The sequence below is a fragment of the Sorex fumeus genome, unplaced genomic scaffold (assembly GCF_029834395.1).
Source record: "Sorex fumeus unplaced genomic scaffold, SorFum_2.1 ptg000240l, whole genome shotgun sequence".
NCBI classification, from domain to species: Eukaryota; Metazoa; Chordata; class Mammalia; order Eulipotyphla; family Soricidae; genus Sorex; species Sorex fumeus.
Window position 1 is genome coordinate 1,579,336 of NW_026606297.1, and position 16,911 is coordinate 1,596,246.

General features: G+C 55.4%; 1 protein-coding gene across 1 annotated transcript; it reads right to left on the minus strand.

Moving 5' to 3' along the window:
- Positions 1-432: 432 nt before the first annotated feature.
- On the minus strand, positions 433-16,124 carry ZNF622 (zinc finger protein 622). The gene is made up of 6 exons (XM_056108961.1): positions 15,506-16,124; positions 12,599-12,862; positions 12,224-12,386; positions 8,996-9,108; positions 1,708-1,851; positions 433-701 (listed from the first exon to the last, which is right to left on the minus strand). Exons 1-6 carry the CDS (start codon positions 16,071-16,073, stop codon positions 574-576), a joined length of 1,380 nt encoding a protein of 459 aa, XP_055964936.1. The 5' UTR covers positions 16,074-16,124; the 3' UTR covers positions 433-573.
- Positions 16,125-16,911: the final 787 nt, after the last annotated feature.

A 16,911-nucleotide genomic window follows, 5' to 3' on the forward strand; every position in this document is an offset into this window, starting at 1 on the left:
TTAGAGTAAGGGTGCAAATTTGAACCTGGGGCACCCACTCCCACTGCGGAGTGGTAACTGGTAGTGAGGGGCTGTCATTTTGCATGGAAATATGCTGAAATCGAAGCATTCTACATTTCTTTTGCTTCCTAAAATAACTGCTCTGGGCAAGGCGGCAGCTTCTTTGCATGCTTACACTGAGCCATAAAGACCCTGGGTTGCCACAGTGCTCACACTAACACAAGCTCCTGCACAAGCTTCGAAGCCCCTTCATGGAGGCCCTGAGCCCTGACGTGCCATGTCTCTCTCCTGAGAGGCAAACTCGGAGCAGACGAGCGGCACCGCCTCCTGTATCCTGGGAGCAATAAAGCAAGGGCCTGCCATGGCATCTCACAGACAGCGTTCACTCGGGAGAAAACGCTCTCCAGAAACGACACCTGAAAGCCGCTGACTCTGGCTTTTATTGCCTGATCAGGACAAACGAAGGACCGGGAGAGAGAAGCAGCAGCGATCGGATGCGTCCCACAGGCCGGCCCAGCTAGTCCTCGGGCACGGGGCCACGGAGCTGGGGACGACTGCGCGTCCTCGGCCGACTCAGAATCTCACTTGGACCCTGAAGTGCATCTGCTTGGTGGCGTTGTTCTTCATTCCCGTCTTCAGCATCCACTTGGACTTCATCCTCTGGACGTACTGCATGTCCCGCTCCCGCGCGAGGGCTGCCCCTGTGGCAAGGGAGGGGTGAGAAATGAGACCGGGACTGTTCTCCAGGATCAGACGAATCCCGGTCTCCCAGTCAGCGCACACGGGAGTCATGAACGCGGTTCTCCACCCACAGGGCCTTGGAGTTGATGTGTGTCCGGGTCACGTACACACACACATGCGCACATGCACGCAAACACGGCCCGAAGAGCAAAGAGCTGATGAACCTTGGGGGTCAAGGAGTCCTGGCGAATTCCTGACATTAACAGAGAAAAGGACCTCCACGCCAGAGCTGGGCCCGGCCACCTGCAGGCGGGTGCGGACACCTCGGCGACCTGCCGCCAAATCTGAGCTGCCTAGAACTTCCTGGGCCATCGGAGGCAGCTCTTCTCCCTCGGTCCTCTAGAGGATGCTCTTGCCCCCGAGGTGAGTGGCAGGAGCGTCAGGAGAGTGAGGATCGGCTGGTGTGGGATGTCCACCTGTCCACTCTCAGTGAGGAGGCTGCTTCCTGCCTTGACCTACCTTGATTTCCCTGGGCAGGGTAAGAAGGAGCCCGCATGCGCACAGGCGTGGTACGACACTCAACCTGCACAGAGTCCCCAAGGGGACCCACTCCCGCCACCTCCGCTTTATCAACGAGGAGCCTCCGACTTCAGCGGTTTGCTCCTGTCACTGCCGAAGAGCTTACATGTGTCTCTGACACCGAGAGGGAGTCACAGTCCCTCAGGGTCACTGCTATTCGCTGTATGGATACTGACTCCTCTGGGGAACCTCGAAGACGGTCTTCAACTTTGCTAATCACAAAATAATCGCTTTTGTAACTCTCCTCTTCTGGAAAAGCTAATGGCCCGTATGCAATGCCCGAAATAGGAAGGGAGTACACCCTGGAGCTCTGGGCGTCTTGCCATCAACGTAACAAGCAGTGCGGGGAAACCCCTGGCGCCAAGAAGCGGTTCTCCCAGAGGAGACGTGAGCAGAGACACGGAGACAGCAGGGAGCGGGGAGACCGGGCCCAGCCCGCGGCCCTACCTGTGCCACCGGTCCAGCCGAGGGCTCTGTACTGCCGGAGCACTCGGCCCACGGCCTTCTGGTTCTTCGCGACGGCCACAGCCCTGGTCACACCGAAGCGCTGCTTGTAGTACCTCATCAGGGAGCGGTGGCCCACTCTGGCACCTGTTTTCCAGAAGAGCGACAGTAAACAGCCAGTGGGAGAGTTCCTCGAAACAGCCTAACGGGGGCACTCCACGGCAGACGTGGAGAAACAATGGCCATGGCAGAACGAACTGAGCTCTACCGGCTGAAGGCTCAGCGGCTTCTTAGCAATAGTCCCAAAAGGTAATGCCAGAAAGCTTTACAAAAAGAAAAAAAGGTAGAAAAAGGAAAAAGAGAAAGAAATGGTGGGTTGGAGAGACAGTACAGGAGTCAGCCCCAGTTTGATCCCTGGCACCACAGCCAGTCTCCTGAACACAGCCAGGGGTAAGCACTGAGCACTGCCAAGCAGAGTCCCAAACCCTGAGAGAGAGAATAGCAAGGCGTGGGTATGTGCAAAACTGAATATGGATCTACAGAATGCGGCACTAAAAATTCATACAGCAACCCCCACACAAACGCGTAACAGATGGGCCAGAGTCAGAGCAGAGGGCAGGGAACTCGCCCTGCACACAGCCTACCCGGGTTTAATCCCCAGCATCCCAGAGGGTCCCCTGAACCCACCAGGAGTGAGCCCTGAGCACAGCCAGGAGTGAGCCCTGAGCACAGCCTGGTACAGGCCCAAAACAAAACAAAATAAAACAAGAACAAACAACACAAATGAATAGCAGGACCCCAGGAAATACTAAAAATTTTGTTTTCAGAAACGAAGGATTAAACACAAGACAAGAGATCTTGAAAATAATAGATGCCTCGAGGAGACCTTCTCAGGTAGATGGGTCCAGGCTGAAAACTTTGGGGCCTGCCTTCTCAGAATGGGGGCCAGCAGATTGCCCCCCTCTGCCTGAAAACACAGCAGGCCGCAGCCACTCCCGACACCCAAACGGCCCCGCAACACAACCAGGCCTCAACCAAGTCACTAAACCACTCCAATCCACAACTCCCGGACAGCACAGCCGACGCCTCCCGATTTCAAAGTGCTGACAGCCCCGTAGGACGACAGCAAACGTGATGGGAGGGGCGCCCTGAAGACCACCAAACTCAGCGAGTGAAAAGAGTGACACCGTAGCACCAACCAGCCCCAGAAATGCTCAAGGACTTCAGTGAACCACTGTGAGATCTAACGATTGGCCTACTCAACGTGACTCTTACTGGCCCAAGATTTTAGGATTCCATTCGCCTCCGTGTTGTGACAAACAATATGAAGTGAATTCACGGGGCCTGCCAAGGGGGCAGCTGGGGTTAGCGGGTGGGACACTGGGGACACCAAGAAGAGGGCAGGTCACAGTGGTGGTGCTGGATCGGTGCTGGAACATTGAATGCCTGAGACGACTGTGTTCACAACTGGATAAACCACAGCACCGTAGTAAAAGGGTTTTTAAAGAAAAATTTTAGAAAAAGATTAAACACGGAACAACCCCGATGGTTAGGCACGCAAGCTAAGCTTGCATCAAGAGATCGATCCACCTCTCCTGTGCTCAAAGCCTCAACTGCACGCGATCTCCGGGGGGTGACTGGCTGGCCTGCCGCAAGCTTGAGGTGGTTAACGGTGGTCCGTGCCCTTGGGAGCGTACTGGCAGGGGGCGGGCCAGCTGCCCAACATCCGCCGGTGCCCTCCTCACAAGGAATCCTGGCCCGACTGTCACTCGTACAAAAGCGTAGAGACGACTTCCAGCTTTCTGAAGAGCGGAAACCTGCCATGAACAAGCACTGGCCCTCGGGACCCTGGGCACGAGACCGTCTCCTGCGCTGCTGATTTGGCAGCCCTGGGAAGACCACGCTGTCCGCAATGAAGGTCTCTTGCCCAACCACCCCTTCCAGGACAGCGGTGCCAACCTCCCTTACAGCTGGGGTGGACTCCACTGCGGGTGAAACTCAAGGGTAAGCCTTTGGGGTGAGCAGCTCCAGGCCCAATCGGAAGGTGGCGTGGCCCTGACCACTGGTCTGAGCACCGTTCATTAGGACACGAGTCATCACCTGCCCCCAGACAGACGGACGCACGCCTCAGGCTCAACAACAGCATACTCAGGGCACCAACTGTCACTCCCACTGAGAATGGCCAAGGAGACGGGGTCCAAGGGCCACGTGTTCAGTTTCCAAGAAATCTCTACGTTCATATGAAGAAGACCACCTTCCAGAAAGTCTTCTATGTCAGGCCGCACACAGGATGCCGTTAGTTTGGCTGACACATGCGTCTGTTTTTAAGACGCAGACCTTTAACTGACAGGAAGACTAGCAAATCCTAGGACCCGGTGAAGTGCCTGAACTAACAGTTCACTTGCCACGTGGGGAAAAAAAAAATAGCTCCTTTCCAGTGTTCCTTTAGGGCTCAGACTGTTTAAGAGACTCTCAACTCAGAAGCGACAGACACCCGGGTATGAATGGAAACATGCCGACTTGGGTATTCTGGCAACAGAAGAGTCACCAAGCTCCTGGCCCAGCAAAGGAGACGGAGCTGAGGAACGGACTCCAGCAGCCAATGCCAACTTTGTTTACTGGGATTCCTATTTATGATGGCAGGGAAGGAGGCTCCGGGCTCGCAGTGACAATCAGCTCAGCATCATTCCATGATAATGTGAGACAGACAGACAGACAGACACACACACCTCCCCCATATGTTTCTATTAAGCAGCATATGGGGATGCAGGCTAAGGAAGCTCCGGGCTCACAGTGACGATTAGCTCAACATCATTCCATGATAATGCTAGATACACACACACACACACACACACACACACACACACACACACACCACCCCACCCCACCCCACCCCACCCCCCTATATGTTTCTATTAAGCAGCATATGGGGATGAAGGCCAGGAAGTCAGCTTTTAAAAATACCCCTGAAAGCGCGTCATTTCTCAGCGCCAAGGTTTCTGTCAGCAAGGCAAAACTCCAAGCACGTAGCCTGCCCGACCTGTGTCAGTCAGAGGCAGCACGAGTGTGACACTGGGCGTCACGGGCCAGGAGCAGCGGGCTCGGCCGCCCCCTCAGAGCCCGGCAAGGGGCAGGATTTACAACTGCCCGTGCCCAGCAGATGAGCCGTGTGTGAGCCGTGGCGAAGTTGCAGCCTGTCCACGCTGTCGGCACAGCAAACTGGGCGCCCGAGGCTGCCGCTCCTGCAGGTCGGCGTAGGGGAGAGGGGGGATTGGTGGGGGGAAGCCAGGGCCCCGGCCGCGAGCCGCGAGAGACGATGAACGGCACATCCCTGGGCCCGCCGGGCTGGCCAGCAGTTCAGGTGGCCGTGTCTTCACGCCCAGCCGCTCCATCCTACCCGGGTACAAGGAAACTAAAAGAGCTCAAGGAGCCGGGCCGGCCCAGTGGCTCCCAGACAAATGCCTGCAGTGCCCTCTCCTGGAGCCTCACGGTCACTGGCGCTGGACAGCGGGGATCTGGCGTCCAGAGGGCCTCTGCTTCTGAACGCAAAGAATGAAATCTCTCTCAGCACTCGCGTTCGAATCCTTCTCCAACTCCAGCATCATGCCGACACACACACGTATCCAGGCAGGCCCTGGGGCAGGGATCACAGAGGGGTGTCCAGGGTCAGTCCGCCCAAAGGCAGGGGACATCAGCAAACGCACCGCCGTGATGCCGCTCCATGCCTGGCCAGCATTTCTTCAGCGCATTCCCGGTTTTCTTGGCACGGTTCAGAACCCTGCAGACGAGGCCCGAGACACAGGCAAAAACTAACGGCTAGAAGGACACGCGGCTTTACAACCGGATGCATCGGGGATGGCTGGCCTTTCAAGCGATCAAAGAATTCACGATATTAAAAGCATTCACGTCAAACTGGGGGGGGGGGGGGGGGGGAGTCAGAATCTAACAGTTTTTAATGCACTGTATTTTGTTTGTACGTACTGAATTCGATCAAAAGCCTCAGCACTTGATGGGTGAAGCTATGGGGGGCTGGGGAGATAGCACGGGGCTTGGGCTGGACCCCCGGGAACTCCGGGACAGACTTGGAGTCTCCTGGGATGCTCTGGGTGGAGCCCTGGGGGGCCTGGGTACACAGGGGTGGAGGTGGTCCCCAGTACCAGGCACCCCAGTCCCGGTAGTAGCCCTGGGACCCCCTGAGCACCTCTGGGGGCAGCCCTCTCCCCCAGGAGACCCAGGAAGGCAGCAAACGTCGATTCACTTTCCTCAGTGGTCCTTAATCCTCAGGTCACACACTCCGAAGAGACCACAGTCGTCCCCAGAGAAAACGCGCTTCCCCAGAGGCAAAGAAACCAAAGGTGTCGTCTGCCGGAAGTCTGCCGGGGCCCTTGCGCCTGCAGGGCCTGGTGAGAAGCGAGGGGTGGCAGGGCCCCTGCCCAAGTGTCTGTCAAAAGGCAGCAGCGGGCAGTGACCTAACCCTGAAGCTGCTGCCTCAGCCTCTCCACGCTCAAGTCCAAGCCCTGTCCCGAGACCGTCTCCAAGGCTTTAAGAAGAACACTAGTCCGCAACGAGGGCTAACGCTGGGAACGACAAAAGCCAGGGTCCGTCCCTGCCAATCTCAGCAACCCACGGCCTCCGGCGGCAGGCCACTCAACGGTCAGCCCCGGGGTCCTTGCCCAGAAGGCTGCCTGCTCTCCCGTCCACATCGCCTTCCTGCGAGTCGTGCCTCCCTCTCACCACGCTGCCAGCAAGGGTTTAAGTGGCTTCTGCGTGACACCCTGCTCTGAGGAAACAAGCAACACACTGCATTCTCAGAAGGAGGAGCAGGGGTCCAAGAGGAGGAGCAAGGGTCAGGCAGAAGCACAGCAGGGAGAGCGTTTGTCTTCCCTGTGGCTCAACGGGGCTCAGTCCCCAGCACCCCGTATGGTCCCCCGAGCCCCACCAGGAGTGATCTCTGAGCACAGAGCCAGGAGTGATCTCTGCACACAGCCAGGCGAGGCCAAAAACCAAAAAGGAAAAACTCCTCAAAAGCCACTGAGGATTGTGCCTAGTTAATGCAAAGGGGGGTGGGGGGGCGGGGGGGATCATTCTAATAACCTTTTTCTGACTTGTTACTCTTGGCAGGCTCGGATATCCTAGGAAATGTGTTTTCTAGAAAACCGAAGAGCTTTGTTTCAAAATTTAGGTTAAAGGGCCTGGAGCGATAGCCCAACAGGCAGGGCATTTGCCTTGCACGTGGCCTACCCGGGTTCGATTCCCAGCATCCCATAGGGTCCCCCGAGCACCGCCAGGAGTAATTCCTGAGAGCAGAGCCAAGAGTAACCTCTGTGCATCGCTGGGTGACCCAAGAAAAAAAATCTTAGGTCCGGAATAAGGTTTCTCTCAGACTACGTATTTCCCCTCCCAGAGGCCGCCACTGAACCTGGGCTGGCGCAATCCTGACAAGAAGTGTGAGGGCCCTTCTGTCCCGCCGTGTGCAGGAGAGCTGGGCAACAGACTGGCTGCAGGTCTGTCCAGGCGATGCAGAGGCTGCGTTTCTTACCAAGACTCACCCAGGTCTCCTGACCATTGCACTGTGCCACATGGAGCTTCTTGCCAGCTTTCTGGGGCCCCGCAGACAGAAACCAGCGAGCCAGTCTCAGGAGAGCTGCGCCCTGCCTGTGACGCTCTGGGCGGGCATTCCTCCCGAAGAACCAGGATGGAAGTGGCTCTGACACACAAGCCAGGCCTTGCTTAGACACGAGACTCCACGGCACCTATGACTTCCCTATCACTGTGCAGAGAACTCTGTCTTCAGCACACGTTGAAGCCTTTTCATTCTCTTCCTGCTGCTCTAGAAGCGCTTCTGAGCCCGAGAGAGAGTTGTTTGTTCTGAACCAGAGGGCTGTCGATTCCTTAGCAGGAAGGTCTCGGATCGGGTTTCCTTACTACAGCGACAGAGTGGCTGCTCTGTCCCCGCCACTACAGCAAGTGGGAAAAAGGTTTCACGGTCCAGGTCTACGATCATCGGTAAATTACCGCCCAGTCGAAACTTCCGTTGACTTCTATGTCAAATAAGGATTATGGAACCTAACTCACATGTTACTGTAAAGATGAATGAGGCTGCCCGAACACGTGCTCCTAAGGAAGTATCATTACTAGTAAGATATCACTTCCCCATTCCTATGTTTCTCACATGTTCTATAACTTTTCCCATTTTCCAGCTAAGAGGAGACAATTATCAACAAAAGCGCGAGTTTCTCGTCATCTTGGCTTCTCTTCTTCTTCCTTCCTAGGATAAATCGCCACTATTACGAACTGAGCAACGCCAAGCAAAGATGTAGAATTTACACTCCAAAGCTCCTCTACAGTCAGCACAAACAGACAACCTGGGCACTGTGCGATCAGGCAGTACCCTGTCAGATTACAGGCAACAGAAGGAACCAGGAATTGGTTCAAAGAATAAAGCCAAGACTAATGTGAAAAGTCTGGATGGGGACAGAGAGATGAGAACGGAAAGGTCCAATCCAATGTTTAAATGTCCTGCATTTCTCGCGGATACTGCTCCCGCAGGCCTGGTAAACATAATGAAAACCTGCTGGACTCTTTGTAAGAAACGTGACAAGTATCAGCCTCACAAAGTAGCCCCGCACAGCAAAAAAGAGGGAAGGATTCTGTCTGCCCAGGGAAAACAGCGCCATGACAGGAAGCAGAGTGGTTGCAGAGGTCTAACTAAGCGAGTTTCCCGGGGAAAAGTTAAAACTACAAAAAAAGATTGTGATGAGGCTTGAATGCACTGGGCCCAACCACAGAACGCTGGGCCGGTACAAGGTGCAGCATTCTGAACTGGCAGGAGAAAGGAGGAAGGGACAAGGGATCTAGTTCTAAGCTTCATCTATTCTTGTTTTTTTTCTTTTCTTTTTTGTTTTTTGGGTCACAACTGGCAACGCTCAGGGGTTACACCTGGCTCTGCACTCAGGAATTACTCCTGGAGGTGCTCGGGGGACCATATGGGATGCTGGGAATCGAACTCGGGTCGGCTGCGTGCAAGGCAAATGCCCCACCTGCTGTGCTATGGCTCCAGCCCCAGCTTTATCTATTCTTAAGAAGGCAGAAATCCTGGGTTGTGTTAGATTAGGGCAACAGCTGGTGTGTGAGGAGGGAAATGAAGTCGTGTCACGAGTAACCTTCCCCTACGAGAAAATTTGCTTGATAAAAAAAAAAATTTGCACTGTTCTGTATGGATGGGAGGGAGCTAATTGAAACACCTCTCAGTTGCCTCAGTGCATGAACTCATTCCTGACAACATGCTCACCTGAAGGCAGAACGAGCTCCATGGTCTCATCGTCATACTCCAAGTTCTTCTCTGGAGAGAGCTCCGCCGTCTCGTCAGGATCCTCCCCTTCCTTGTGGTCTGGGTAGCTACTCCTGAAACAGTGAGACGCACCGATGAATTTGGACACACACCTCAAATCGAGCTGAAAGACACTCGTCCTACATGCAAATGAGCAATGCCAAAGTCAGGTGGGTCAGTGGTGGGACAGAGCGCGCCAGGGCCCCAACACTGAGAAGCTTTAAAGAGGGGTTCGACGGTGGGCATTTTCTTCGCAGGAAGAGAGCAAAACAAGCGAAAATGAATCACAGACCTACGTGCAAAATGAAGTCGTAAGAATTCCTCGAAGAGAATCTCCTGAATAAGGCTATGTGACGAGGTTCAGAAAAAACTTTTCAGAGAGACACCAAAGGGAGAAGCCATGAAAACTGTCCAGATGGCCTTCAATAAAAGTAAAAGCTTCTCCTTTGTAAAACACGGTGTAAAGAATAAAAGGTTGGGGCTGGAGCGATAGCACAGCGGGTAGGGTGTTTGCCTTGCACGTACCCAACCTGGGTTCGATTCCCAGCAGCCCATAGGGTCCCCTGAGCACTGCCAGGAGTAATTCCTGAGTGCATGAACCAGGAGTAATTCCTGTGCATCGCCGGGTGTGACCCAAGAAGCAAAAAAAACCAGAAAAAACGGTCAAGTCACAAATTAGGATGAGATATTTGTCACAGGCACCTCTCATAAAAGACTATTAATACTCTTAAAATGCAATAAGAAATCAAACAATCCGATTTAAAAATGGACCAAACACCTTCACAAAGATGTCACTGAAGCGTGCAGATGGCAAATAAGCATGCGAAAAGATGGTCCCCATCACGTTCTCAGAGAAATGCAAACGGAAACAAGGACACACCACTCCCCACGGCAGAACACTGACAACCCCAAAACTCAGAATACTGACACCACCGAAACCTGGCCAAGGGCAGAGCAGCAGGAACCATTCACCGCCTGGAGCACTGCAGAAAGGCCTATCTGCAGTGTGGAACACACGTGCGTGGGGGACTCTTGGCACTGCCGGAGCCTCTGAGCACTCGCTCAGGAGCAGGCCCCAGGCACAGCAGCGCGTGACACAAAACAGACAAAAGAAGGTGCAGTCACTTCTCACGCAGGCGGAAACGGTGGTTCTTTCAAACTGTATCGATGCTTAGCGTAGGCCCCCGACAATCGTGCTGCTTGGTATTGACCCCACAGAAGCCGAAACCGCACCCACACAAGCACCAGCATGTGGATGTTTGTGGCAGCTTGCTGCATCGGCCGCCAAACTCTTAAAACCAAGATGCCCTTTAACAGGTGAATGGACAAACAGTGTCACATCCAGATACTGGAGTAGTTAAGAAGTCAAAGGGGGAAAAAAAAAACACACAGAAAACTTTTGTAATGAAGGTTACGCCTGTTGGCGGTAGAGTATGTGAGGATAATGTATGTGGTGGCAGCGACAGTGATGGCGGTCGTGGTACATGTGTCTGTGTTTTTGTGTAGAACGTCTGTGGCGGTGTGCGTATGCGGGACGAAATACCTGCAAGAGGCATACTGGAAATCTTTGTGATTTCTGGTTTTGTTGTTGTTGCTGTTTTTCATGGCAGTACTCGGGGCTCGCTCCGGCCTCTGTGCTCAGGAATCAGCCCTGGTAAGCTCACGGGGCCATACGGGGTACCAGGCATCGAACCTGGGTCGGCGACACGCAAGGCAAACACACCGCCCACTGTACTAGTCCCCAGCCCCAAGTCCTTTAGCTTTCGTTGAGTATCGCCATGATCCTAAAACTCTTTCAAATAAATCTGTAACTGAATTGTGTGCAGAAAGGCTGCCCAAGAGAGAAGAAGGGGCAGCACTGGAGAAGCGATAGTAATTCCCCGTACTATGGAAAACAAGGCAACGTGGGAGGAATTGTGACTAAGAGGGCCTGAAGTGCATACAATGGAGCAATCCAATATTAACTCAATTTGGAACTTTAAAAATGTTTTTAAAGTTCTAGAGCAATGTTCTAGAATACTACTCGATGATAACAGGAAGTTCTATGTGCTATAATTCTATAAATAATACAATGATTAGATTATTAAAGGAATGAAATTTTACTATTTTTTAAAAAAAATCACTAAAGTAATGTGCTTACGATGGTGCTGATGTACTTACCTCATTTCACAAGCAAAGTGCCCAAGATCCCTCTACCCATGACCCTGTGTCTGTCACCTGGATTTTTTCCCCAGCCTGCCTCTATGCTCCATGGCAGGTACTTTCCTCTCCTCTCTTCCTCTCCCCTTCCCCCCTCTCATAATTTCTAAATTTCTGATTAACTTAATTTCTGATTAACTTAAACAGTCATATAAGTATACCCAGCAATTACTGTATCAAACAGAAGAATCTCAATGTTCCTAGATATTTTCACCACTACACACAGAAAGCAACCGGAGAAACACACACTAAAATGTTAATACTAAGACAAAATCCAATTGTTTGCTTGTTTGAGGGGATCACATCTGGCAGTGCTCAGGGCTTACTCCTGGCTCTGCACTCAGGGATCACTCCTAAGTGGGCGCGGGGGACTATATGTGGTGCTGGAGATTGAACCCAGGTCAGCCTTGTGAAAGGCCCAACCAGCCGTACTATCGTGCAGCCTCCAAATCCATTTAGAAAAAAAAGTAATCACTATGATCAATAATAATTGGCGCTCAGCTACAGTGCTCTTCGCCAGGGAAAAGTGGTTTAAAAAAAAAATCAGGGGCTGGAGCAACAGCACAGTGGTTAGGGCATTTTTCTTGCACACAGCTGACCCAGGTTCAATTCCCAGCATCCCATGTGGTCCCCTGAGCACCGCTAGGAGTAATTCCTGTGTCAGGAGTAACCCCTGTGCATCACCAGATGTGACCCAAAAAGCAAAATAATAATAAAATAAAAATTAAAAAAAAAAAACATAATCAAATACCCCTACACAGGACCCGAGTGACTAACTGAAATTTTCTTCACTCCTCGTGAGAAATAAGAAAAACACAAAAGTTTTGAAACTCCAAACTTCTCCCTGAGCACGGCCAGGTGAAGCCCAGGGGCCATCGCATGCCCTCTCCCAACGTAACAAGGCTGCCCCGCACAGGGGCTGCTGGGCGCACCTCCGACCCACCTCAACACAGAGGAACTAACTGCACTTCCCCTGCAAGCCAAACTCACCTAAAATCATAGAAGTCTGCGAACTCCAAAGCAGCGTCCCCGTCTGTGAAGAGCTTGCAGTGACTCTTGTCCTTCATGTGCGCCTGCACCGCCTCCGTGGAGTAGAAGGATTTTCCTTTCTCGTTACACCACAGGCAGATCTTCCCAACTCCGACCTTCTCTCCTGGGAAAACAATTTGAGGAGAAACTGGAGCAGTTTTCCTAGCCAGTGAATCTCACCATTTACCGCTCGCAAGTCAAACGGACAGTTCACAAACCAGGCCTGTAGTTGGACCAGAGACCGATGACGAGCATGAAGAAAGGTTCCCTTGAGCCCTGCCCACCAGCCCCCTCACGGGGTCCTTCCTCGTTTTTCAGAAGGAAAACTCGACTCACCCAAGTATTTAATCAGGCCCCGAAGATCCGAGAGATATTCGATATCAGGAATAAAGAAGCTGTGGACCTTCGTCATATGAGCCACATTTTTCATGAGGGAGCTGGAGTGATGGGAACAGAACAGACAGTCCGTAACTGGGATAGCACCAAGCGGGGGGCTGCCGCCAGTCTCCTCATCCTCCTCCTCCTCCTCCTCCTCAGAATCATCCAGGTCGTCAGCATCATCACACTCCAGCTCTTCCTCGGAATCAAGATCTTCCCAATCTAGCAAGGAGGGTCGGAACACGAAGTTACTTTAAAAGCTAAAGAAACAGAGACTGTCCTGACCCCGCCAGGCTGTCTTCACCGGGGCAACTAGGAGGGGGGCGGGTGGAGTTTCCCTCCCCATCCCAGCAGAATCCCGGCAGCCAGAAACCTCCAGAACCCAACCGCACAGCCACACTCAAAGCCGCTCTCCACAGGCTCGGACGAGCCTCACCTATGGGGGAAACTGCAGAAAACCCCAAGTATGCAGGGCATGTGACTTGAGATCTCAAAGCTCACTTGGAACAGGACTAGGCCTCCTGCCCCTGCTCCCCCGTTTTCCAGCAGCTTGGCAGTCACACCCACAAACTGCCCCCAGCATCATGTAACCTTATCAAGGGCCAAGAACCAGAGACTATGAAATAAAGCTCCCAGAAGAGCGTGACACAGAACGTCCTGGAGCAGCGGGCCACGACCTCTTATTCTCTAGTCCACCGATGTACCCAAAGTAGCACACATTTGTTTTGGTTAAACATACATGCTCGTAAATCTCTTATACAAGGGCTTAAATGGCTCCAGGATGAAGCACAACAATCTTCACACACCTTCCTCTCATGGTGGTGAGATTTATGTCCGAATATTATCTGTGATGAACTACGGTGAGCAACTTTATCAAAATAAAATTTTAAAAAAACTCAAGAAACAGTATGGGCACAACAAACAGTACACAAAGTCACTGGAACTGGAGCTTCAGGATACAGCACTGAGGAGGGGAGGGCGGGAGGCACCCTTGGGATACCAAGTGGGGGCAAGCGACCCCGAGTGAGGTGCTGGGGAGATGTATGTATGAGAGGTACGAGTAACAGTTCCGGTACTTCAACAAAAATGGCAGAGAACGTTAGAAAGAATGAAGTCATTAAATCTCCTTATAAAAGGATGGACATGGAGCGTATCATGCTGAGTGAAATTATACATATATATACATATATATGTATAAAATGAGACTAATATCCAAGGAGCGATAGCACAGCGGGTAGGGCGTTCGCCTTACAAGCGGCCAACACGGCCGACCGAGTTCGATTCCTCCGCCCCTCTCGGAGAGCCCGGCAAGCTACCGAGAGTATCTCGCCCGCATGGCAGAGCCTGGCAAGCTCCCCGTGACGTGTTCGATATGCCAGACACAGTAACAACAAAGTCTCCAATGGAGACGTTACTGGGCCCGCTCGAGCAAATCGACGATCAACGGGAGGGCCTTTTAGGGCCTTTTAATATCCAAGGCCAGGGTAAACAGGGGCTGGAGGACTGGCCCATGGTCGGAAGCTTGCCACGGGAGGGTGTGGGAGCCAAGGGCAGGTAGGATACAGAAGGGACCAACACGGCAGTAACAGTTGAAAATGATCATCTTGGACAGAAACTGCGCGCTGAAAGAAAGCAAAGGGATATACCTGATAACATTTCAGTATCTGAATCGCAAACCGTAAGGTCCAAACCGGGAGGGCCGGAGCTGGAGCCATAGCACAGCAGACAGGGCCTTGCACTGGGCGGACTGAAGTTCCATTCCCAGCATCCCATGTGGTCCCCCGAGCACTGCCAGGGGCGATTCCTGGGTGCATGAGCCAGGAGAAACCCCTGTGCTTCCTCCCGGTGTGACCCAAAAAGGAAAAAAAAGGGGGAGGAGAGGGGGAGAAAGAGGGAGAGAGGGAGAGAGGGGGAGGGAGGGAGGAGGGGGAGGGAGAGGGGCAGGCGCCTGCCATGGGGAGGGGAGGGGAGGGGAGGGAACTGACCACTGGCGGTGGGAAATGTACACTGGCGCTGGGACAGGGTGCTGGAACACTGTATGACCGGAGCCCAATCATGAACGACTTTGTCAATGTGTTTATCACTGTGATTCAGCTAAAAAAGAGGTTCTTGATTTTTTAAAGAGGCAGAGAAAGGAAAAGCTGGGAGGGAGGGATGGGCGGGTGGGCAGGTAGGCTGGGAGCCCACCTCGCTCAGAACCAGCCCGGACCTGACCAGCCTTCGGGGAGCGTGGCCAGACCCGCGTGGCCCTGCGGAGGGAGGGAGGCCGGACCGCTGGCTCCTGCCTGGACACTGGCCGCAGGGCCAGGAGCCCCCGAATCCCGCCTCCCCGGCACACGCCACGGCCCGCGGAGGCCTCCTGGGCGGCTGCTCCCGAGCCGGGGTGGACACGGGCGCGTCGCAGGGGCACGAGGGCAGGGAGGCCCGGCCAGCTGACCCACCCAGGGCAGGACGGGCAGGACGGGCAGGACGGCGCAGCCCGCGGCGCCAGCTCCACCTTCCGGGCCGGAAGCCGCGGAAACCGCTTGTTTCTTTCCCCGCCTCTGGCCCGGGGTCGGAGGCGCCCGGACTCCGCCCTGCACTGCCGGCCGGCCAGCGTGGCGGTGGCCTGTCCCTCCCTCCCGATGCCCACCCCCGTCTCCTCCTCCTCCAGCCCAGCAGACGGGCCCGGGCGCTGGGAAGGCCCGGGGCAACGTCACTTCCGGCGGGGGAAGCCCGGCGCGACGCCACTTCCGGCGGGGAACCCCCCCGGCGCAACGTCACTTCCGGGACGGCCAGGGAAGCCCCCGGGAGCGCGGCCGAGGGCGGGACCCGCCCGGGCCTCGGCCTCCAGCCCGGGGCAGCGTCGCGGCAGGGGTCGCTCACCGTCTCCGTCCGCGTCCTCCGCGTCCTCCGCGTCCTCCGCCCGCCGCCGGGCCCACCTCCTCGCCTGCCGCTCGAACCAGCGCAGCCGGGGCGGCGGGTCGCGCTCGGCGTCCGGGGCGGCCCTCCCGGGCGACGGCTGCGCCGCGACGGCCCGCTGGATGGCCGCGTTGACCGCGTCCCGGCCGGCGCCCGGCCCCGCGGGCAGCCCCTTCTCCAGGCTCTTCTCCTGCAGGCGCTGCAGGCGCCGGGTGACGGCCCGCACGGCGCGCGCCTCCAGCTCCCGGTGGCGCCGCGAGCGCAGGTGGTTCTCGTAGGCGTTGCGGGAGGCGAAGCGCTTGGCGCAGGCGGCGCAGTAGGTGGGCCCGGCCCGGCCCGGCGGCTCGGCCGGCGCCCGCTGCGCGCACACGCGCTCCCGGAAGCCCTCGGCCGACACGGGCGCCAGCGCCGCCACCTTGCGCCGCAGGTTGTAGCGGTGCCAGTCGGTCTTGTAGTGCGCGCGCTGCAGCTCGGCGTCGCCGAAGGCCAGCCTGCAGGTGATGCAGGTGTACGCGGCCGCGGCCGTGGCCATCGCGGGGCGGGAAGGGGCCGGCGGCGGTGGCGGCGGCGAGCGCGGCCCCGGGCCCCGGGCGGCGGGAGGAGGCGGCACTTCCGGGGCGCTTCCGGGTTCGGCCGGCGGGACTTCCGGCCCGCGCCGGAAGCCGGAGCCGATTGGCCGGGCCCCGGAAGTCACGCCCTCTCCAAGGCGGGACTCCGGGAGGCGCCCCGCCCCGTCCGCCTTGACCCGGGTGCTGATTGGATGGCTCGCCCACGCCCGCTCGGCCCGCCCGCGGGAGGGCGTGGACGAGGAGGGGCCCGAAGTCGACGTTTGATTGGGCGGCCCCGGAGGCGGAGGTGGGCGGGGATTGGAGGACGCCGCTGCTGCCTGCTCGAGCTTCATTCCCGGGGCGTGGGTGTCGGGTTTGAAGCGGTGACAGCGCTGGGGACCGGCGTAGGATGTTCGAAACCCGGGAGCCCCTACCTGCAGGAGTGGCCCTCCGGGCGAGGGGCTTTGGGACCTCTCCGAGACGGCGTGCTCGCATCCCTGGAGCATCCTTAAGTAGAGGGCCCCAAGGCAAGGACCACTTTTGGACAACATCACCCTCCCCCCCAAGACTCCTACCTTTCTGGGAGCTCAGACAAGATTCTGAAATGAAGTTTGCAACCAAGAGCAAAGAGGTTCACCGGGCATGGTCTCACGGGAATAATATCCAAGCTTTCTTAGAAATCCTACACTTAATCACTTATCGCTTAATCCCCGTTATTCATCGATTTATTCGAGCGGGTGCCAGTAACGTCTCCATCCCGGTTGCGTGCTAGCGTAGCCCAATGGTATCTGTTCGTTTTAGGAACATGTAGAGCCTCAAACC